This window comes from Pelmatolapia mariae, linkage group LG4 (genome assembly GCF_036321145.2).
Source record: "Pelmatolapia mariae isolate MD_Pm_ZW linkage group LG4, Pm_UMD_F_2, whole genome shotgun sequence".
Classification (NCBI taxonomy): domain Eukaryota; kingdom Metazoa; phylum Chordata; class Actinopteri; order Cichliformes; family Cichlidae; genus Pelmatolapia; species Pelmatolapia mariae.
The window spans coordinates 5,777,234-5,801,908 of NC_086230.1; the positions used below are offsets into that span (position 1 = coordinate 5,777,234).

Consider the following 24,675-nt stretch of genomic DNA (forward strand, 5'->3'; position numbering starts at 1 on the left):
TCATTAACTTCTTATGCTTTTTTCCCATATTTGAGAATTATAAGACAAATACATTTTAAAATCTTTGCTTTAATTTCTTGTGCAGGCCACTTTGGCTTTAATGCCTAAGCATGTAGCTTAATTGCTACAGTTAAAATTGGACAGTTTACCTTTAGGATGGGGCTTTGCAAACTGTTAATAATGTCAAATACTGCAAATTATTCCTATTTAAAAAAAAAAAACCTTAAAAAAGAACTGTAATGGTTTATTATTAGTTGTTCATTTATATCCTCATGTGTTACATACATCTGACGTATTACCAGTGACAGCTTTTACTTTTAGATTCATTATTTTTTAGGGTTTGTTATAAAAGTCCAAAGCAGATTTTGACTCATTAACCTAAATATGATAGTAATTGTAGCCTTGTTTGTCCAATCAGTGTCCAACTACAATTTTGACAAGTCCAAGCAGTGCATTGGCGCCATGACAATCGAAATCGACTTCCTGCAAAAGAAGAGTACTGACTCCTCTCCCTACGACTCAGACAAGATGGCCGCCGAGTTCATCCAGCAGTTCAACAACCAGGCCTTTTCTGTCACCCAGCAGGTTTTTATTTCCATGCCTCAAAGTGTCAGACTCACACACATATCGATATTCAGAGGCATAACATTTGACTTTTGATGTACCATCATCCTGCTTTTCTGATTTCAGCTAGTGTTTAGTTTCTGTGACAAGCTGTTTGGCTTGGTGGTAAAGGATATTGAGGCCATGGATGCCAGCATCCTCAAAGGAGAACCAGCGTCTGGAAAGAAACAGCAAAAGGTACTGAGTCACAATAACAAGATCAGCCAAATTATCCCAGGAAAAGTAAAGTAAATCAGGGTTTTGATGTAGAGGCTCTGAGTTATACAGCTTGGAAATCACTTATTGGTAAAAACAGGAACTGAGCAGTAACAGCCTGGTTGTTACTGGAAGTGCCTGCAGTTAGGGCTCGTTTAGTGGGGACGGGAGTCTGGATGTGAGTCAGTCCTGGCACCTGCGGGACTTTGTTGTTTGTACTGGACTAACGCATTACGCTTTCATAATTAAACTCCAGGGAGGAAGCTTGAAATTGATTTGCATTTGAGAAATGAAGCCCTACTCATAATATTACCTCCTCCTCTACAAAGGAGGTTATGTTTTTGGAATGATGATTTTTTACGTACTTTTATCTTAATACAGTGTGCACAAATATAATTAGACAAATAGAATAGACAAATTGAATTGTGCAGAGACTGAAAGCATGAAGAAGTGCAAAGTTTGTTGTTTTAATCAAAAATCTGTGTTGTTTGCAAATTATGCAAAAAAAATCCCTTTTAACTTTATTTCCAAGAAAGATGTGGGACTTCATCTCGTCAAGCTGTAGTCAAACCCCGCAGTGACAGCGTTGCGAGAATTTATGGATAAGGTGTCTAAATGAATTGTTGAGTTTCCTTTGTAAACACATTAGAGAGAAAGTTACAACTCAAAGCTGTATAAAGAGTGTTGATTCACTGTGTTCACTGAGGCCATCACAATCTTCCTGGTCTTGTATTACTACTGCAAAAAAAAGTCAAAGGTTGAATAACTGTCACAAGCTGCCAGGCTTACACCAAAACATTCTGAAAAAGCTCTTCTAAAAGCTAAGAAGTAACAACTTGAGCTGGAAACTGTAACAGCAGGACTGGCTATTTAGGGTTATAAAGATTTGCATGATATTCCAAACCCTCCATGAAATGAAAGAGGATCTCACTGAGAGAAAACAAAGTGCTAAACAAAGCTTTAAAATTTTAAATTTAAATTTAAAAATAAACAAAGCAGTTTCTGGGAAATTTATCAAAGGTTCATGGAGGATATTTTATACAATGTGCATAAATGTAGTGCATTTAAATTCTTTTACTTTTCTAGACTTTTTGGGTGGAAAATGTCTTAAACTACAAGTCACATTCACCTATTCACACTCGTGACACACTGGGGCAATATTGGGTAGACTTTCTTCCCCAACAACACTCTGACCCACTGCACCTACTGCCCCAAGATAGTGACTGAAGTATATTGCAAAGCCATACAACTCACCCAGATTCTTCTCAGATTCTTGTGGCGATCGCAACTGTGTGTTAGAAAAGTAGAAGATGCTTTTACACATCTCTGGTGTCATATCCTCTCCTGTTTACAGTGTGCAGACCTTTTCTCTGCAATGTGCACAAGACAGTGTGGATGGAATAAATAGAAAAGCATTAAATCATTTTTAACTGGACATCTTCCTAAATAAGTAGTGGATGAAGGGGAGGAACTGAAACTTGCACCCATTATTACCACACAATTAACACTGTGTGGTAACAATGATTTCAAGTTAAACACCTTGCTCAGTAAAAGCAGAACCATTCTCCTTTCAGTACCTAAAGAGACGATAATAAAGAAGAACAAGTATCTGGACTTTAATGGGGATGCCAGACCTGTTGAAAGATCTCCAGCCATACAATGTTATACTGAAACAGACCTGTTTCAATTTAAATTCAATTGAAGAGACAAACACTCACCAGGAGAGTTCATTTTTTGATGTGAGCTCCATTTATTATTCATTGTCATCCACATTAAAGCTAATCCCGCAAAAACAAACTTGAATCAAATCAAATCACTTTTATTGTCACATCACATGTGCAGGTACACTGGTACAGTACATGCGAGTGAAATTCTTGTGTGCAAGCTTCACAAGGCTTGGATGAATGAGGCTTGGATGGGACACAAAGATCCTTGAAGAGTTAAGCAATTAATAAACTCAAACCTGTGATCATTCCCAGATTGGAACTTACCGCTGCCATAGTAGCTCTGCTCATAGACCAGGTGATTGAGGAAGAAAATGAGCTTCCACTGTTGTTATTTGGAAATACCAAAAAAAAGAAAAAAAAATGAGACATGGTCATTTCCGACCTTTGTCACCAACAGGGTTGTTGTAATGTGATGTTTTTTGATGTCATAAGACTCTGAGTGAATATACATGACATTTATATAATACAGTTCAATCCAGTTTTATTTATATAATACCAAATCATAACAGCAGTTATGTCAAGGTGTTTTTTACCATAAGGTAAGGACCCTACAGTATTACAGAAGCAACTCCACCAATCAGATGACCCCCTTTGAGCAAGCACTTGGTTAAAGTGGAAAGGAAAAACTCCATTTTAACTGGAGCAAACCTTCAGCAGAACCAGGCTCAACCAGCCGCAGCCATCTGTCATGACTGGTTGGGAATAAAGGGAGGGAGGCAAAGTAAAACATGCATGAATCCAGCTGATTCTATATCACGTCTCCATGTCTTTGAGATAAAGTGTAGCTACTAGTGCTGGAGAGTCAAAGCTAAAGATTTGACTCTCAAAGCTAAAGATTTGACTCTGACAGGAAACAATTTGATATGAAGATATATTGTAATAAATGTTACCACAATGACTCCAAAAGAATGCACCAGTGCAAGCAAGAAGTTGCTGATGACACAAGAGAGCTGCTGTATGGCTTCTACCTTTAGCACATTTACTACATGTGTTTTTGGAAAGTACATCTTTTTATATGTAATCACTGGGGCAGGTTTGTGGGAACCTGTACAACAACCACAGAATTCCTAGCAAGTTCAAAAATGAAACTTAGTATAGTTCCCTATGATCTGAACTGTTAACGTTGTCCTATGTTACTGATACGATATGGTCGCTAAGCTAAGCCTGTTAGCTAACGCTTGCTCTGGTATACACTAAGCAGGTATATGAATTTACTAGGGGTGCAACGATACTCGTATCGATATTGAACCGTTCGATACAGTGCTTTCGGTTCGGTACGCATGTGTATCGAACAATACAAAATTTTTAATTTATTTTATCAACTTTTCTTCTGACGATGCTGTCTGTGTTGAGCGCTCAGTGGATCTGCGTTCGACTACTCCGCCTGGGCTGCACTGTCGAGCGCAGATCCACTGAGCGCAGCGCAAGCTAGCAAGACAGAAGCTAAACTTGTTGCAACACGGCAAATTGAACCTCCCCCACCCTCATTCAGATCTGGCCTTTGGAATTATTTTGGTCTTCATGTGAAGTATGACCCTGAAGGTAAGCGCGTCATGGACAAAAGTAAAACAGTATGTGGGATGTGCCACGCAATGCTCAATTGGTGGGAACTACTGCGTTAGCGCAGTTAGCTCGTTAACGTGTTGACGCCGTCCAGCCCCACTCACGGGGCGATCCGCGGTAGCTCGTTAACGGAGATTTGCCGTGTTGTGGCGTTAACGTCATTTCAGATTAACGTAGACAGCACTAGTGGGAAGACAATGAATATGACTGCACATTTACTCCGACATCATCCTAGTGCAAAGACAAGTGGAAGCAGAGAAAAATAACAAGCACGCATGCTACAAACTTTACCCATTTAGACAGCCGTTAGCACATGATTCTCATTATGGGGACCTGATATGTTTAATATGCTGCTGAGAATATACCCCAGAAGAAGCTATAGTATAGCTTTTATTTTGGAAAGAGCCATTTCTCTGTAATAAACTCTCTTTTCCAAAGATGAGGGATTTCTCGATCAGATATTAATTTTTTTATTACTTTGTCGTTTCAGCAACATTAAATTTAAAAACTGTACTTTTGAGTTAAAATATATATTTATAATTTTAATAAATTACAAATTAAAAAAGCATGAACATTTTTTTTGTATCGAAAAAATATCGAACCGTGACACCAAAGTATCGAACCGAACCGAACCGTGAAGTTTGTGTATCGTTGCACCCCTAGAATTTACCTTATGGTTAGACCTTTATCAAGCATGTAACTCAACATAACAAAGAATAAGGACTTTTTTTCTTTGACTTTGGCTTCCCGATTGGATTCGTGTGAAGCGTAATCCACTTATTGTTTGTATTATCTCTTTTATGTGCTGTAATTGTTGTATTTATCTGTTTGTGTCTGTGCTTTTACGCTCTTATGTTGTCTCCACCGGATATCACAGAATACTGACATTCAGGAGATCTCTCCCAGCTAATGTTTTAATGGGAGGAGAGGCAGGGATATATTATCAGAAAAATGTAGAAGATAAATGGAAGAGGAGTGATCTCTGGGTAATGGATGGCAAATTGTGTCAATAATCACCACAAATTTGAAAAGTAAATAAATACAACACATTAAGATTTTATCCTGGCAGGTGTCCTAATACCTAGCCTATATCGAAATATAGCTTCTTAAACTTGTGAGGTCTGCATTGGCATCAGTAACAGCCCCAGCCCTAACGTCCAACTGTAACCCTAAAACTCAGGAGTTTTTAAAAAGAGTTTAAATAACATGTTCTGATCGCATAGGGTTAGCATCACTGATGACAACTTAGACCTCAGACAGTTAAGCCACATGCTTTATAGGCAAAATTGTTTAAAAACAGTGGACATTAACCCTACCCCAACCCCAACTGTAGAGGAGTCAACAATGACCTGACGGATTTAAAAGTTAAGCTAATAGGTAGGGTTGGGATTACATTCACATTTATATCTTTCTCAGTTCTCACCTACTTGGCATACCCCAGTGAAAAACATTTTATAGAAGAACTAAATGGCTAAAATTTAGTGGCAGCAACTGATTTGAGAGGCAACATCTTCTAGTTTGTGAAACCATGATTATTTAGCATGTGACTAAAATACAAGCTAATCCTTATGCTACCTATAATGTGCCAGTTTCACATAAGAAGTATTGACCCTAACTCTCATCTCTGACAGATCGACGTCGGTCTGATGGTGGGCAACAGCCAGGTGATTTTTGAGAAGGCTGAGAATTCATCCCTCACACTAGTTGGTACGTTCTGTCTTGTAGTCTGCTCATAGCAAGCATGAACAAAAAAAAAGCTTTTTTTTTATTAGCGTTATTTTAGAACTGTTCTAAAGAGTTTCAAGAGATTCAAGAGATTAGTGCTGTCTACAAACACAGGCAAATTCAAGCTGTACTAACAATTCATGTCGGTATAAATACAAGTGCTCCACAAGATGGCAGCAAGAACACATTCTCAGAAAAAAGCATTTTCTATGCAGCACCTCTGCCCACCAAGTAAAAGTCCAAGAAAAGCTTCAATGCTTTTTTTCCTCACTGACTTTTCCTTATATCTGAGAATCGTTCCCCTTTATGTTTTAACAGGCAAGGCAAAGACCAAGGAGGCACGACAGACAATCATCAACCCAGACTGGAACTTTGAAAAGATGGGAATTGGTGGTCTGGACAAGGAATTCTCAGACATTTTCCGCAGAGCCTTTGCCTCCCGAGTCTTTCCCCCTGACATTGTGGAGCAGATGGGTGAGAAACCATTCTCTCATTTGTACTAAGCTAGAGTGATTGTCTGTCTTGGAGTATTTCTTGCATCTTAACGGGCTGATGGTGAGAAAATGTATCTGTTTCTATTGTTTTTGCAAGACCTAACAAATGCAACATAAGCAGCTTGTGACTTGTTATGGATCAAACATTGCTGGGAGAACCTCAGCATGTTGTATGTACTGTGTGTATTCCCCATGCTAATAAAAAATAATATATACTGCAATAACAGAGTGAAAGAACAAAGCCACAGTACCTGTACCATACCCTTTATTTTATTCATGATACACACAGAAAATAAGCATTTATATTGATTTTACAGCCCATTTTATGAATCTAGTCTCCTCCCTGTGGCACTGAACACATTGGACAACTTCATAGCATGTCTGGCATCATCTGATATCTTCAGTGTCATTCCCCTTGTCTTTCCTGCCCCATCTCTTTCTTTTTTTTACGTCTCCCTTTTCTTGTTTCTGATTCTTCTTATTTCCTTCTTCCTCTCTGCCTCTGTCCCTTTAACATTCATCATGCCGTCAACTTTCCTTCTTCCAGGCTGCAAGCACGTGAAGGGCATCTTGCTGTTTGGACCACCAGGATGTGGTAAAACGCTGATGGCCAGGCAGATTGGCAAGATGCTCAACGCCCGTGAGCCGAAGGTCGTCAACGGCCCAGAGATCCTGAACAAGTACGTGGGAGAGTCTGAGGCTAACATCCGCAAACTGTTCGCCGAGGCTGAGGAGGAACAGAAGAGGGTAAGTAATACTTGGTGTTTTTTTTCTGTACTTGTATTAAGCTAAAAATAAATACACAACTTACAAAGTTATTATATACTTTCAGCTGGGCGCTAACAGTGGCCTTCACATCATTATCTTTGACGAGTTGGACGCCATCTGCAAGCAGAGAGGAACGGGCGCCAGCAGCACAGGCGTGCACGACACTGTTGTCAACCAGCTTCTGTCCAAGATTGACGGCGTGGAGCAGCTTAACAACATCTTGGTCATTGGTAAGTACCATCAGAGGAAATGACTGAACCCATTGTTTGTTTGCTTTAAAATATATGTAATGGTTGGAGAGCAGGAGTCCCTTATGTTTGAACACATAAGAGGCCTATATGAGTCAACAACAATCATTTTTTTTATTTCCATGAAAGCTGGGAAAACCATTTTATTCATAGTTAATGCAGTGTAGCATCTTTAACAGCATGAATTCTTCTGGGTTCACAGTTATCATGCCTTCGCTCCTTCTCTCCAGGTATGACCAACAGGCCTGACTTGATAGATGACGCCCTGATGAGACCCGGCAGGTTTGAGGTGAAAATGGAAATCGGTGAGATTGCATTTTCTCTCTAAATACTTGATCCTCATTTGGGTACAAGTCTCAGGCACACGTGGAATAAAATGTGATGCAGTGTGCTCATTTGAATGGCTTGCTATAAGGTGGGGCACCATTAATCCAAACCATTAAAATGTCAGCTAAATCCAAATAGCATAATTTCCACAGCAGAACCATGATGATATTTTTCTGGCATATAAACTGGATTACACGTGGATTATTTCAGAGTTTGTAGTTTTGTGGCTGCAGTAGTGGTATTACTGTAAACCCAGGCTTATCCAATCATTTAGGTAAATGGAAAATAAGGCAACCATCTTTAAGCTTCTGAATGACACAAACACATTTTATTATACTCAGCCTGTCTGTAGCTCATGGCCCTGATCCTACTAGCATCAGACATACTACAGTTAGGGGCAGGTCCTTCGGTGAACTCGGCTTTGAGGCTATCAAATACAGTTCACGCTGTAAGATGTATTTTGTCTTTGGCCAGGTGTTTCCACAGATTAGATGTGTTGCCATGGTCAGCTTTCGTATTTTGCACTACACACTGGGTTTTGAAAAGTGTAACCACACGTGAGACTGCTTTCAGCTTGCCCTGGAGTGATGTCACATGGTCTTCCTTTCTTTCTCCCTTTAACTCAGATGTACTCTGCTGCTAATTTTTTTTCTTTCTTTTTTTTTATTGAGCAATAGACTATGTGCACCTTAGCATATGCTACTTCCGGTGGGGAAACTCCTGTAGGGCGCTTCGTTTCCGGTGGGGTTTTCCAAAAAAAGTCAACCAAATGGACAAATCAAGCAGCGATTTACATTTCTCAAGATGTCTTGAGCATTTACCAAATATATCTGTAGATGATGTTCATCGACTTGTCGATATTTTTCCCTCGCGCCTCAGAGCAAAAGAGAGAACGGATTGAAATTTCTCAGTATTTTGTATATAGAGTTCGCTCGTTTATCGCAGGTGTTATGTTCTAAAAATAACCAGCGATAGGTGAAATCTGTGAAGTAGCCAGGTTTGTTTTTTACAATTATTTTAGATGTTTTAAGACTGTAAAACCCATCACTACACACTTTATACACTTTTTCTCAGACAGGCATGAACAGTTTCACACTTTTCTCTCTTGTTTAAACTCTCAAAGTTCAAACCTTCGTAAAAACAAAAACAAAAAGTCCATTACAGAATGAAACCAAAGATCAAAACCTGTTTTCAGTCCCAAACATTTATTTGAGAAATAAACCTACAGTATATTTGTTTTTCTATAAATAAGAATGACAGATTTTAGAACTAACGAATTTAACTTTAAGCTTAATTGCTTAATTTAAGCTTAGCACCTTATAGTCTGGTGCGCGGTATGGTTAAAAAAAAACAAAAAACAAAAAACGATATCTTCTACCTTACTTTAGCATGTCCAGAAGTCCAACTTTTTGTGATGGTTAGCATCTTCCTCTGCCTTTTGGGTGCTACCGCAGGTGCCTTCATCGACATTGTTGTGTTTGTTGGGGAGAAAACTTACAAACGTACAGTACAGCACTTCAGAGTCACACTGCTAGTGATCGATGTAGCGATTCTGTACTGTACAGGAGAGCACGGCACGGAGGAGATCGACAGTGATCTACAGCCAATCGGGACGCAGAACACAGTGCGCTTTAAAAAAAAAAAAAAAAGCATGCAAAATTGCACTAAAAGAATCCGCGAAACAGCGAGGCTGCAAAAGGTGAACCGCGTTATAGCGAGGGACCACTGTAATTGTGAAGATAAGTCACAACATACCCTTCGTGAATACTAATATATAGAGACCCTTACCCGCAATCATTCATGTATTTTTTTTATATCCTGTGGCTTTTTTTCAGTTTGTTGGCATGTTGTGTAGGTGTGTACTGATATCGACATAACGGGGAAACATCTGGCTTTGACTATTTTTCACCTGTAGTTTGAATGCTGGACATTTGCCTGTTTAAATCATAAGAACTGTCACTATACAGAGATGTGCTTCTGAATGTGGACGATGTGTCTTCTGCATGCAGTAATGCAGTTCTGCTTGTGTTGAGTGATGTAAACAAACAATCGATCTACGCTCTTCAAACATCAAAATTGATCATTAGATTTTTTTTATGACACATCAATGGTGAGTGTTCCCACCCTCTGCTCTTTGTAACTTAACGTAATCTTTCCGTTTCGTATTTTGGACATGATTTTGGAGTCCACCTTCGCAGTAGCAATTGACTGCAAAATAAAGCTACCGGAAATGTACAACCCTACATCCGGTCTTAAAACAGGAAGTTAGCATTTTCTCGTGCACAGGGTCTATTGCAAAATACAAACTCTCTCTGCTGCTAAAATTTGATACCAATGGATTTAGTGTGAATTGGTACTCAGTAGCACCCGTGTAATTCGGTCAGCACCATAAAAAGTATGAGGTTTGGAGCATAAGCGTCATTAAAGTGTCTCTAATCAGTAGCTAAAGCATTTCTGTTAGCTAGCTAATGTTAGCACATTAAGCAAGCTAGTGCCCAGAGACAGTAGCTACTGTCAGTGTTGCCAACTTAGCGACTTTGTCGCTATATTTAGCGAGTTTTCAGACCCCCTTAGCGACTTTTTTTCTAAAAAGCGACTAGCGACAAATCTGGCGACTTTTTCTGGTGTTATTGGAGACTTATTTATGACGACTTTTTGATGTGAAAGCGCGTATCGCTCTTACTCTCAACAAGCAGCGGTGCTGCCGTGGGCACCTCGCCCGTGCCAAAGCGCTCACACGCTCCTCCCCCCCCCCCCGCTGCTATCAGGGCAGGAGACGTTCACACCTATGCGTCCAAACTGCAAATGAATCGCGCATGAGCGAAGCCGCTGCTCCCTCACTCACTGTAATGCAGTCAGTTCTTCTTTTACTCTTATGATGTTTTGTGGATCACAAGGTTTAAAACTACTAATAAACACACACACACACACACACACACACAAAGTAACTCCACCAGAGTGCCTATTTCGGGTCACTTTTGCCGGTCCAAGCCCGGGTAAAGGAGCAGGATTGGAATTGTGACATTAAAAAAAAACCAATAATTGCTAAAAGAAATTTAATTTGTATTTGTAAATAAACTCTAAATGCATTTAGGATGTTTTTTACTCACTTTATGTCTCTTCCACGATGTTATTTTTCTCTCCGTTACAATTACATTAGACTGACCAATTATGCAAATTAGGCGATGACATCATTTAGCGACTTCTAGCGACTTTTAGGACAGCCAATAGCGATTTTCCTTACTGAGGAGTTGGCAACACTGGCTACTGTGCTTTTACCCACTGGTTTTTGATGACCCTTTCTCAAGCAACGAAATGAATATTGTTTCTGTTGCCATCTTGGATGTAACAAGAGTATGACCAAGACTTATAAAAACCGACTTAATTTTTTATTCCGTATGAGTGGCTGAGACCATGAACTCAGTAGGAAGGTCTTTAGAGAGTTAAGAAAGAAGGTCGTTCTCCCAAAGACTTGCAGTTCTTCTTGTAACCTCAGACATTGCTCCCTGGTGGGAGCAAATAATGCACATTTAAGGGATTTGAATGTTGGCTTCCGTTTTAATACCCAGAAGCTATATCCATCTTTTATACTGTCTACGGCTAGTGCTAGTTGGAAGCTCACAGACAGTGCTTTTACCTTGTTTTTTATTCATTTTTTTGTGATATATATTCCTATTTTTGAATGTTTTTGAATAGAAGCCTATATACTAATGATCTTCCTACTCTTTTTTTAACCCTCATTCTAATTTCTAGGTCTTCCTGATGAAAAGGGACGCGTCCAGATCCTAAACATCCACACCAGCAAGATGCGAAGCTTCAACCTTCTCGCTTCCGACGTCGACGTCAAGGAACTGGCAGCGGAAACTAAGAACTACAGCGGTGCAGAGCTGGAGGGTCTGGTCAGGGCAGCGCAGTCAACCGCCATGAACCGGCACATCAAGGTCACTAGGCACTTCCTAATACACAAAGCATACATAGCGCTGTGTCAGTGTATGGACGAAGCAGAAACACCGTCCACGTGAATAGTTTTCGTCTAAAACACAGATCAGATATCAGATTTAAATATCAGTGGCTGTAAAAACCATGGACAACAGCATCTCCCCAAAACTGAAGCAAAGATGTCTCTTCAGTTTTGGTGCCTGGCAGCAGTATAGGTCATAAACCCTGCCTCCTCCAAGTTAGTGGATGGCACAAATATGCTTTCTGCCAATTTAGGTAGTTATGATCATGGAGATCAACTTTCTCATTAGTTCATTTTAATTACTGATTTGCTGCTGCACGTCTCTGGTCAAGAAAGTTTACTGCAAACCACAGCAACTAATACACTTTAGGGCAGGGGTGTCGAACTCCAGGCCTCGAGGGCTGGTGTCCTGCAGGTTTTAGATATCACCCTGGGTCAACACACCTGAATCAAATGATTAGTTCATTACCAGGCCTCTGGAGAACTTCAAGACATGTTGAGGAGGTAATTTAGCCATTTAAATCAGCTGTGTTGGATCAAGGACACATCTAAAACCTCCAGAACACCGGCCCTCAAGGCCTGGAGTTTGACATCCCTGCTTTAGGGCATCAATGCATTGTTTATATCACCCAACGCATATATATTACTGTCTCTAAGGGAGAGCCCAGACACACTTCAGTGGAGGTTAATTTCAGTGACCTCATTCTTTCGTCTACTACCCACAGCTCGAGGCCATAGATGAGGGTAGGAGCATAGATCAACCAGTAAATCAACAGCTGTACACTAGCTCCTCTGCTTTCCTTAGTCGATTTTATGCTCATCTGAAACTTACTGACTTTTGTTTTTTTGTAGATATTTCAGATTAGTAAAGACAGGGGATTGAGTTGACATTGCCCCATTAATTTGTCATAATTTAAATGTGATGATTTCATCTCCAGGCTACCTCTACAGTTGAGGTGGACATGGAAAGGGCAGAGAAGCTGCAGGTCACCAGATCTGACTTCATGGGGTCCCTCAACAATGACATCAAACCAGTATGTCTCTTCTGTTTTCAGAGATGATGTCATGATCTTATGTTATGAATACAGTTTAATCCAGTGATATGAAAAAGGCAAAACAATGTTCCTAATACTTCTTCTTTAAATTTTCTAAGGCATTTGGTACCAACCAGGAAGACTACTCCAGCTACATCATGAACGGCATCATCAAATGGGGCGACCCAGTCACTCATGTTCTGGATGATGGAGAGCTGCTGGTACAGCAGACCAAGAACAGTGATCGCACACCACTTGTTGCTGTTTTATTGGAGGGTAAGAAGTCAGAAACACATCCAGCTAGTACCCCTGTGAGGAGTATTAATAGAAAAATGTCCATCCATCAGCAGCAAACTGTACCTTCCCCTTTGCATTCCAACAGGCCCACCCCACAGTGGAAAGACAGCCCTGGCAGCTAAGATTGCAGAGGACTCACAGTTCCCCTTCATTAAGATTTGCTCTCCAGACAAGATGATTGGAAACTCAGAGATCTCCAAGTGCCAGGCAATCAAAAAGGTAAATGCAGCACTGTCTTTTTGACTTTACACCAGTTCATTAAATAATCAGATGTTTACATTTAAAATTGTAGGTTTTATTGTCGTTTCTCATGCATTAATGCCTTTCTGTCTTCACTCTTCCTCTCTTTGTTTCAGGTCTTTGATGATGCTTATAAGTCTCAGCTGAGCTGTGTTGTGGTGGATGACATTGAGCGTCTGCTGGACTATGTGCCCATCGGTCCACGTTTCTCAAATCTGGTCCTTCAGGCTCTGCTGGTGCTACTCAAGAAAGCTCCACCCAAGGTCAGAGTTCATCTGAAAGCTGTATACACACTTTAATGTTGTGAACAAATATATGTTGTATATGTATGTCTATATGTTTTTGCTCTGTGATGGATTAGCTACCATATCCTTCTGTGGATAACTTAAAACCCCTTGAGATTTCAGAAAGCCTATTTTTTTCAGCAGCTTTAGTGTAAGGAGATGCAAGCCAAAACCCCAGAAAAACCCCCCAAACTATTTCACTAAGGCACCAAATGTGTATTATTACTATTATTAGTTTGAAAATAATAGAACAAACAAAACTACTCTTACTTGTGATTCTTGTCCACTTGTTCTAGCAAATAAATAAGCTGTGAATCAAATGTTGCAATATTTATTTATTGCAATACTACAATATCGATATCTCTAGTTTTATAAAGAATGGAGTGACATTATCTCTATTGTCTATAGTCTTTGTCTGTGGCACCAACATGTATGTTTCCTTATACATAGTTCTGGTCTTTCTATGATATTCTGGTGATAATAAGAAAAATATAAAGCAAATCCAATGTCAGCGATTTGCTGAAATTAGTTACTTTCGTGCATACAGGTAGAAGAGTTCATCTGTATCTTCAGCTAGCTAGCTAATTTTCTTAGTTTAGCATAAATACTCAAAAACAGGCAGTAAAAATGAGTCCGTCTCTGTCCAGTAGGTAGGTTACACAACTTTATACCACTTATCCTTCTAAAATTCATTGTTTGCCAGTTAGCAAGAGAAGTACTGGCATGTGGATTTGATTAGTTTTCAATAGAAGTGCTAGCCAATTCCCCCCATTATTAGGCTTTGTGCTAAGCTAAGCTAGGTTACAGCTTAGCAAAGAACAGATAAATATACATTTCAAATGTTTAACTAATGTGTGTTATAATGAGGTGCTACCCATGAATTCCATGTTTTGGATTTTTTATTTGTTACTTAGTTACTTTTCCTGTTCCTTAACATAAAAATACTAACAGTCCCAGTTTACTTTTTTTAATGTAGTAAGAAGCTTTTTATCATTTTTACAAGATATCTTCAACATTATTATGACTTTAGCTTATACAGGTTAAGCCTAAATAAGCCGTAGCTTTCTGTCATATAGTTTCAGTCCTGTCGTCTGACTGCTGTAGGTTACAAAGTGTCTGTAGGTAATGATGGACATAACGGTGTTTGTTTTTCTGAAAAGTTTTGTGACATGAGGTATGGTAGTAAATTTACTAATAACAAGAAAAGCCTTTTGTAAAAATAAAATCCACACAGGGCTTGTAAAACCTTTAATGAAGAAATTAATCATTAATCAGCACAGAAAATAACTGAATAATTTGCTGTAATTTGTGGTGTAATCAACAACCCACAGAAACAAGTAATTTAAACCTCCTGCAGGGCCGGAAGCTGCTCATCATTGGCACCACCAGCAGGAAGGACGTCCTACAGGAGATGGAGATGTTAGATGCTTTTAGCACCACCATCCATATCCCCAACATCTCTACTGGGGACCAGCTAATCGATGCCTTAGAGGTAAGATGGCCCCATCATTTCAGACACACAAATGGCCACAACATACAGTACAGACAACAGAAAAAAAATCACGTTCATTTTAGAATAGGCCAGCATGCACGTTTTATTGCTTAAAGATAAAAATAATCATAATTGTGCACTTAAACTAGCACTCAGAGATGAAGGTGCTGAATTATACATAACCACCCCATTCCCAAAAGGATAAATGCATGAACATACAAAAGCAAGAAAAAACTATTTAACTGAAAATAAAAGCCTAGCTGCTAAAGCTGAAATAAAAGCATGTTTTTCCATAGCTAATACCAGAGACTTTAAGTGCTGCTTGAATTGGCTTTATTGTCTTTGCAGCTACTGGGAAGCTTCACAGACAAAGAGCGGGCCAGCATCGCACATCAACTCAAAGGAAAGCGGGTCTGGATAGGCATTAAGAAACTCCTCGTGCTCATCGAGATGTCAATGCAGGTAGAGAAGCAAGGCGACAGATTGAAAAAGTGTTGTGTGTGAGCTGTAGTGTGACAGACGAGTTGACTGATGGTTTAAAGTTTGCTTGGTGATAGGCAGTAGTTTGGGAACTAGCAATAGAAACTCTAACTGGTCCATTTACTAGACCTTGAGAGGGCTTGTGTACCCATCTAAATTGTGTTGTTTGCTGTATTTTCCAAAAGATGACATTGCTGGAGACAATTTGTGGCCCAAAACTATTTTAACTGTTCAGTATTTATCAGGTTATTACAAATACAATCAAGGGTCAGCTAGAATTGACTAGCATAGTGACTAGAGCCTTAGAAAGAGTTCTAGGGATATAATGGAGCATCCTAGTGTCACTGCCTAATGTCGTTAGGAAATATGAGATGTGACTGTATGATTCAGTGTGAACTTTTTCCTTCTATTTCTACCACTCTTCAGTTCCTCTCCATCTTTATTTTGTTGTCCCTAGATGGATCCAGATTACAGAGTGACCAAATTCTTGTCTCTGCTTAGAGACGAGGGGGCGTGAGTACAACTGCTCTGCAACAATTTCATTAACTTTCATTACCTGCCATCATCTCTCATCTGCCTAAACCTTCTTATTTTTATCATTATCTCCTTTCATATGTTTACCCCTTTTTTAAAATAGAGTATCAGGATGTTGGTAGCATCACTGAAAGAGTACACTTAACACATCTCATTTACAATACCCAAGAACACAATTTTTTTTAAAAGGTTCAATCTTGTATTCCCAGATATAACAAATATAGTAGATGCTCCTATTGTGCCAGTAGCACAAAAAGGCTAACAATCAGCTACTCCGTTTTCAACACTTACTAACACTAATGGCTTTATTCTGCAATCACCAGGTTGAATGAAGGTGACCAAATCCGAATATAAGCTGTTGGTCGCTCTCGCTGTGTACTGGTAAGGTGAACAACAAAGTGATGAAACTAGAATCTGAAGCTGTAGCTTGCTAGTAAGATATTAGCATTTATACATGCACCGTGGCAAAACTTGAATATTGTTTTTTGTCAGGCATCACTTTGATAATTACATAGAAATGGTAAATAATGGCCAAATATTACAACATTCACATTAGCATTTATAGTTTATTTTTAGCTAAAATTGGCTATATTGAGGTTATTGTAAAACCAAAAAAGCATATAGACATAACATACAAAATATATTGAAAGATATAGAAGAGAGCGCCCAGTGATTATTATTTATAATGGATTAAAGGTTGTAATTTGTAAAAGAAAAGGAATTATTGTTAATTAAATAGTTTAACTTAAAATGTTCCCGATTTTTCATTCATTATATCATCAGCACGTCATTTTTATTATCCACATATATAAACATTATCTCATCAGCCTAACATGACATTCTAAATGTCATGCATGACGTTTTACTACCCCTTTATTTTATTTCACTATCCCATGGTGCCTTAGTTCATGCTTATTAATCTTTGATTCAGAGTTTAAGTTTGTTTGCATGTTTTAGTTTTTATATTTTGAACTTAACTGTTAATTGTGATTTGAGAGCAGAGCAGGCCTTTTTAGGTTTGCATTAAGTTTCCAATGGGTTGTTTGACATAAATGAATTAATGTGTATGACATGAATTAATACTCAATGTTTAAATCCATAACTCGTGTAGCATTTCCTTCGCTAATGAACAAAGCTAACATTAGCTTACTGATACGGTCTGTTACGAAGAGTAAAAGACCGGATTTGGTAAAAGATTTGGTAGTTAATCTATTCCCAAGTAAAACATTTGATTATTGTATAGTCAACCTTGTTATGCTAAAGCTTATTAGTATAGCTGGTTAGTGCTAACGTTTCTTTGCAGATAATACACTAATCGGGTCATGTTACATTATATGCATCCGAGTTACATGTTTTCAGCTTTCCACAGTACAACCTATCATTTCAGATTTTCTAAAAGATTATACAGTGGCTTGCAAAAGTATTCGGCCCCCTTGAACTTTTCCACATTTTGTCACATTACAGCCACAAACATGAATCAATTTTATTAGAATTCCACGTGAAAGACCAATACAAAGTGGTGTACACGTGAGAAGTGGAACGAAAACCATACATGATTCCAAACATGTTTTTACAAATAAATAACTGCAAAGTGGGGTGTGCGTAATTATTCAGCCCCCTGAGTCAATACTTTGTAGAACCACCTTTTGCTGCAATTCCAGCTGCCAGTCTTTTAGGGTATGTCTCTACCAGCTTTGCACATCTACAGACTGAAATCCTTGCCCATTCTTCTTTGCAAAACAGCTCCAGCTCAGTCAGATTAGATGGACAGCGTTTGTGAACAGCAGTTTTCAGATCTTGCCACAGATTCTCGATTGGATTTAGACACCAGACAGGTCAGGGATAAAGTTATTGAGAAATTTAAAGCAGGCTTAGGCTACAAAAAGATTTCCCAGCCTTGAACATCCCACGGAGCACTCTTCAAGCGATCATTCAGAAATGGAAGGAGTATGGCACAACTGTAAACCTACCAAGACAAGGCCGTCCACCTAAACTCACAGGCCGAACAAGGAGAGCGCTGATCAGAAATGCAGCCAAGAGGCCCACGGTGACTCTGGACGAGCTGCAGAGATCTACAGCTCAGGTGGGGGAATCTGTCCATAGGACAACTATTAGTCGTGCACTGCACAAAGTTGGCCTTTATGGAAGAGTGGCAAGAAGAAAGCCATTGTTAACAGAAAACCATAAGAAGTCCCGTTTGCAGTTTGCCACAAGCCATGTGGGGGACACAGCAAACATGTGGAAGAAGGTGCTCTGGTCAGATGAGACCAAAATGCAAAACGCTATGTGTGGCGGAAAACTAACACTGCACATCACTCTGAACACACCATCCCCACTGTCAAATATGGTGATGGCAGCATCATGCTCTGGGGGTGCTTCTCTTCAGCAGGGACAGGGAAGCTGGTCAGAGTTGATGGGAAGATGGATGGAGCCAAATACAGGGCAATCTTGGAAGAAAACCTCTTGGAGTCTGCAAAAGACTTGAGACTGGGACAGAGGTTCACCTTCCAGCAGGACAACGACCCTAAACATAAAGCCAGGGCAACAATGGAATGGTTTAAAACAAAACATATCCATGTGTTAGAATGGCCCAGTCAAAGTCCAGATCTAAATCTAATCCAGAATCTGTGGCAAGATCTGAAAACTGCTGTTCACAAACGCTGTCCATCTAATCTGACTGAGCTGGAGCTGTTTTGCAAAGAAGAATGGGCAAAGCTGGTAGAGACATACCCTAAAAGACTGGCAGCTGTAATTGCAGCAAAAGGTGGTTCTACAAAGTATTGACTCAGGGGGCTGAATAATTACGCACACCCCACTCTGCAGTTATTTATTTCTAAAAAATGTTTGGAATCATGTATGATTGTCGTTCCACTTCTCACGTGTTCACCACTTTGTATTGGTCTTTCACGTGGAATTCCAATAAGATTGATTCATGTTTGTGGCTGTAATGTGACAAAATGTGGAAAAGTTCAAGGGGGCCGAATACTTTTGCAACCCACTGTATATAACTTCAGTGAGTAAATTTAACACAAGCAGGGATCAATATTTGATTCAAAGCAGTTTTTTGCCAATCCACTGGTTCCACATTGTACCCCTGATCCCAACCCGTTCTCTTATCCTATGAGTCATGTTATTCTTTATAAATCTATTTTTGTTCTTTTGTAAAATGGAGAAAAAGAAAAAAAATATTTTTGAGAAAAACAAATGTCTGTTTTGCCTTTTTCCACAATATAGGGTTAGGATAAGGCTTCAGTTAGGGTTAGCCCCTTTAGATGACCTAAATCTCAGATGGTTAAGTTAGTAGCTTTGGCAAACTTGAAAGTAGTTAAGGCACAAATTTTTATATACTGTACAAATATAAAGGACTGTCACTTGTGGAAAACAGACTAGGTGGAGTGACCAGAGAGGATCAAGCCTCTTTGTTCTGCTTCTTTTTACGACTATCTGAGGTTTGGTGATGATCTTAACTCTAGCCCCACACCCAAACCCTAATCCTGTGTTCTAGAGAAAACCACAAGGTACCTTGTTTTGTTCCTTGATGGCAAAGACATGTTCTGAAAGCACAGGGTTAAAACTGGGGTGAGGGTCATCACCGACAATGACTTAGACCTCAGTGAATTAAGGACTAGATTTGACAGCCACCTACAGTTACAATGACTTTTTTGGTGTTTCTGAAGACTGAGGCTTAGCAATTCTATTCAGCAGCACACACATGAGATCAAAAGGGCAATAGTCTAAAAAGGTTGATGAATGAGGAGGGAACTGGTCATAAAAGTGACGATAATGGCTTAAACCTCTATTGTTTTTAATGGAAAGCGGGGATGCCTCCTCTGCTCGCAAAAAGACATCAGCTTGTATAAAAGTCACTTAATCTATGACCTCAGTAAACACCGTCCTCTTGGGTTTATCATCTCAGCTTATCGAATACATTATGTTTATTTTGTAAATTACAGTCTTTACAAGGAAGCTGAGAAAGAAGATAAAGCAGCGTACGCTACCGCCATCTTTCACTGACAGTTTCTTGTTTAGTACCCTGTTAAAGCCTGCTCATACCAAACAAAGACTCTAGTGTTATGGTGGGGGTTGCTAAGACGGTTCAGTCTAAAATGGGAAGTGTGTTGATGGATGCAAACCAACCTGTAAGACAGCTTGCCTTCTTTTCTCATTCTTCCCTTTTGTAGTGATCGGAGCTTCTATGAGTAGAGCCAACCAGAGGAGCAAACCAAACACATGACAATAGACACGCCACCCAGAAATAAGGAAGAAGAGCAGGAAAAGAAGAGATCTTCCTCCAATCCATCGATGCATTTATCTATGTCACTACACACCTGGTCCAAGAGAGGAACAAACGGGTTCCTCTATAACTCGGCATGTATCTGTAGGCAATACCACGGAATCACTTCCCTCCTACTCGGCATTCTCATCATCAAGTACACATATCAGAGTAAAACACTGGAAGTCGTACTGTTAAAAATCTGTTATCTGTAAAAAAAAAACTAAAACCTGAAAAAAACAATAGATCATTGTAACAAAAAAGTGGTGTTATGTGAATTGTGTGTATAAAAAGAAAAAAAAAGAAGAGTTAAGAATTTAAGTCATCTATGTTTTTAAGCTATAGTCTTTGTTGTATTTGTTGCATACCTCTTGTCTGGCTGCAGGTAATTATTGTTATTATGTGTATCCTCACAAGCAGTATCAAACGGAGCACATGCAAAAATGCCGAAGCCATTCGAATATCAAGATGTGATCACAAAGAGGCTTTTAGTGAATATTTAATAGTAGTTAAAAAAAAGATGTTCCATGTGTAAATGTAATCCCTTTAAATATAAAGTATGTTTATGTTCTGTAAATAGTATACATAGATATAACGAAGATTATCATGAACTTAAATCTATTTCAAAATGTATCAGTATCACTCTTCTTCCCTGTTGCTATGGAGATGTTGACTTTACCAGATTAGTGTAATAGTGAAAGTAAATGTTGGATTGATGGCCGGCCTGTCTGTGTTGTGTACAGTACAGTTCAGTTTAGCTCTTATAGTTCTGGCATCATCAGTGTTAAAAACAAATCTATAAATATATCCTGCACTCTGAACATCCAAACCTTTAGTATGTCTCTTGGTGGTCCTTTGTGGGAACTCGTGCGCGTGTGAGCGTGTGCGTGGAGTGTCGAATGGGATTGTGCGTGTGCGTTTCAGTCTGTGCATGTGAAGTGTAGAAAGCTGCTGGTTAATTTGCTACATGTCATGTGTTCAGTGCTTCAAAGTGGAAAGTTCTTGTTCCGTTTGACCATTGGCATCGTGAGTGTATGTGCGTGTGTGAGTGTAAATATACGTCAACATGCAGATATTGCAATAAAAAAAGAGCACATATGCACAGGAAATGGTGTCATTTCTTTTCTATGTGCCATCCAGAACAAAAGGCTCTGAGATCCTGTAGATGCATTTTCAATTAACAAAGTGAATATTACATGAAAATTACTATAAAATGTTTATATTTTTATTGAAATTACTGTGTATGAGATAGCGCTACCCTTCTGTCGCCTTCTTACATGTGTTCACATATAATTGGACACTAAATATTCCGTAGTTTAGAATATTCTGGCTTAAATGTCAACGACAGGATTAGAAGACATCAGTGATTAGTTACTAACTCATTCATTCAACTAATTGGCTTCCTGTAAAGACAAATGATGTTATGGAAGTATGCTAATATCTGTAAAACAAACAAAAGAAACATCTTTACAACAATTCCAAATTATTTAGCCGAGCACCATAAATTTCAGGAATTGTTAGACATTTGCTAAGCCAAAGTGTCAAAAAACAAACAAAACTTTAGCTAAATCAATGGCAAGTGAACACATACTTAATATAATAGAATTTGGAATATGAAATAAACTAAAATGTGCAAGCTGAGTAAGAAAGAGACCTCAGCTACACTGTCACAGACTGTGTCTTTCAATCTTGTAATATATGTAAAAACACCGACTGTATATAAAAGATGGACAAAGCCACTATTGCATTATGTATTAGTTTCTCCAGGACTTCACACCTTTGTGCTAGCATGCTTTTGTTTGTTTGTTATTTAAGCCAGAACCACTTTTACTCCAACGAGTGAAATGCTAGGTTATTAGCTAACAGTAGCTTGCTCGGCTAGCATCTATAAACTTTACAGATGCAGAAACAAAGACATGTGGTGAGTGCGACAGACTGATGGAAGTATACTTTGCTGTGGTCTGTTGGGGAAGCAGCATCAGAGCTGGTAACGCCAATAGACTGATTAAACTGATTAGGATGGCTGGTTCTGTGACTGGCTGACAACTGGACACTTGTGAGGTAGTGGAACTGTTATCCATCATGGATAATTCAGTTAACATGCTCCACAAGGTACCAACAGCAACAATTCAGTCCAGTTCAGTAACTCCAGTTAGCAGAGGCCAAGCCCAGCAGTGAACAGCTACAGTGGCCTGTGTTCTCACACCTGTCAATTAGAGCGCCTCCCCACTGATTTTTAGATCTGAAGAGTCTCCAAACTGATGAATTGTAAGGAAATGTATCAATAATTTTCTTATATGTGCACATTTAAAAATGTGACCTGCTGTTACAGTTGGTGTTATAGTTGGTACTCACTTCAGTTTAAATAGGGGGCAGTCAGATTAGCTTTTTAAGCTACTGCCAAAGAGGACCAAGGATTTATCTGACATGAACTTCCTTCCCTTGTGTCTGGAGACAGGAGAGCAATCCTTGGTCCTCTTTGGTCTTCAGCACTCTGGTACACTCTCTAAAAGTCTAAAATAAAACAACAGCAAAAGTCTGTTACTGTCAATATTGATACAATCTACAGATTTGTATCATCCAAGGCTAATTATTAAATGGACTGGTTCTTAAATAGCGTTTTTCTACTCTGAGCACTCAAAGCCCTTTACACAACTTGCACCTTCACCCAAGGACTTCTTATTTTCTACGCACTTCCTGTCTAACACTCACAAACATTTATACACCGATGGATGCATCGGAGAGCAACATGGGGTTAGTATACTTAGCTTGCAGACCGGGATCAAACCACCAACCTTCTGGTTAGTAGGTGACCTGCTCTACCATCTGAGCTACAGCCACCACTACCTTCAGATAACTAAGTTCACCTTTTTAAGGTCTATGCACCATGTCTAGCAATCTGTGTTTGGGCAGAACAGGAAATCTTTTTTAAACTGTTCATTTTTTGCTTATATTAAGAAAGTTTTACTGCTTCCTTTAAGTTAAATGAGAAATGTATATTTTGCCAAGTTGCCTTGTGTCTTAGCAGTGTTACTTCATATGAAAAGGGTTCCTGAGGTCTCCATGATTAGAAGTTGGCTCTATGTACAGATGTGAAATAAGCCAAACCTCAAGTAGGCCAAAAAACAACAACAAAATTAAACCCAAAACTGAAAGTGCTTTAAAAATGCCAGCCCTTTGCCCCCTGTAGTAATGAATAGTAACAATGTATATTAATATCAAACCTTTTTATAAGGTAAGCAAGTGTGTGGATTGTTTAAAAAGAAATTCATTTTAAGGCTTTTTATTTTGCATTTCTGTAAAACAATTTTGTTTTACGCTAAACCTACAAAAGACTGAATTTTCAAGGCCAAGCAGTAATTCAAAACTGAGCTAGTCTGATGCAGCAGATGCACTTCTTAGTTAAATATGTCAGCAGTCACTGTCAAGGCTGTGAGGCCAGTCAGCAAAGGTGGACCCAAACGCAGAACCAACAGAGACTGGTGTCAAGTTTCACAGTCTTTACATTTACACACAAAACTAAGCATGAAGGTAAGTAACACAGGTACACAGACAATTTTTTTGTGATTACCATCAGCCGTAGACGTGGGCAGAACGATCCAAATATCAATACTAAGATTGGTATCTGATCAATACAGTGCAATAGCATTGATACTTAGTTTTTATCCTCTTGGCTCGGTATGTAGCTCACTGGTGCAACACTAGCAGCTGGTCTGTTTGCACTGGAGTGGATAAACTTGATGGCAAACAGGTGCTACGACTGAAGAGCGGGAAACTATACAACTCCACCCTAAAGGGGAGGAGAAAGGCAGCATGCGCTGTCAGGTTGGAGGAGAAAGAAACAGAAACTGTGACAGCGATGAAAACATTTTTTGTCTTTCCGTTTGCAGTGCAGATGATCTTTTTGATTTTTGCTTTTTTAAAAAAAAACAAATTTATTTTTTAAATTTAAATAAAAGTGTCAAATTAAAAGAAATACCTTCATCATTCAGCTTTACAGGGAGTGGATCTGGTAAGTCTGTGCTGTTGGTTTTTCAAGCTTTTTGTAAGTTTTGATATATCTTCTTCCTCTCAGTATGACTGTGCCTCCATTGAGCACAAGGGCTGATTTAAACAAAACAGAAATATTGATATTATCGGACGTTTATGCTTTATTTAGTGTTAGTGAAGTAAAAAAAAAAACAAAACTGTATCATAGTAAAGAAAACTGCTTAAACTGAGAAAATGTTTAATTGTATTTTTACTCCACTTTATAGGTACATTTAAATAGTTTCTAAAGTCAAACCAATTTCACACTTTTGTGCTGCTTCACTTTTCTCATTAATTGTTTGAGAGGCAAACTTGACTCAGTAGAAGTTCACAAGCAGTCGAGAAGACGGCCCGGTCCGTTTTAGCTTCCCGAGGAAGTA

The 24,675-nt window shown here is 39.0% G+C and overlaps 1 protein-coding gene across 3 annotated transcripts in view; it reads left to right on the forward strand.

Annotated features, from left to right (window-relative positions):
• The window catches only part of LOC134625867 (vesicle-fusing ATPase), a 63,223-nt gene extending 41,848 nt beyond the window's left edge, over nucleotides 1–21,375 (forward strand). For 2 of the 3 annotated variants that reach the window (XM_063471183.1, XM_063471181.1), the window contains 17 exons: nucleotides 419–585; nucleotides 691–801; nucleotides 5,741–5,816; nucleotides 6,153–6,308; nucleotides 6,876–7,075; nucleotides 7,161–7,326; nucleotides 7,575–7,649; nucleotides 11,425–11,612; nucleotides 12,571–12,666; nucleotides 12,786–12,942; nucleotides 13,049–13,182; nucleotides 13,320–13,466; nucleotides 14,845–14,979; nucleotides 15,328–15,441; nucleotides 15,917–15,972; nucleotides 16,317–16,374; nucleotides 20,175–21,375. In XM_063471183.1, coding sequence (XP_063327253.1) covers nucleotides 419–585; nucleotides 691–801; nucleotides 5,741–5,816; nucleotides 6,153–6,308; nucleotides 6,876–7,075; nucleotides 7,161–7,326; nucleotides 7,575–7,649; nucleotides 11,425–11,612; nucleotides 12,571–12,666; nucleotides 12,786–12,942; nucleotides 13,049–13,182; nucleotides 13,320–13,466; nucleotides 14,845–14,979; nucleotides 15,328–15,441; nucleotides 15,917–15,972; nucleotides 16,317–16,347 — 2,009 coding nt within the window. In that variant the 3' untranslated portion in view covers nucleotides 16,348–16,374; nucleotides 20,175–21,375. The remainder of the gene's footprint in view (nucleotides 1–418; nucleotides 586–690; nucleotides 802–5,740; nucleotides 5,817–6,152; nucleotides 6,309–6,875; nucleotides 7,076–7,160; nucleotides 7,327–7,574; nucleotides 7,650–11,424; nucleotides 11,613–12,570; nucleotides 12,667–12,785; nucleotides 12,943–13,048; nucleotides 13,183–13,319; nucleotides 13,467–14,844; nucleotides 14,980–15,327; nucleotides 15,442–15,916; nucleotides 15,973–16,316; nucleotides 16,375–20,174) is intronic. The other variant, XM_063471182.1, reaches the window with a different exon arrangement.
• The last annotated feature ends 3,300 nt before the right edge of the window (nucleotides 21,376–24,675 follow it).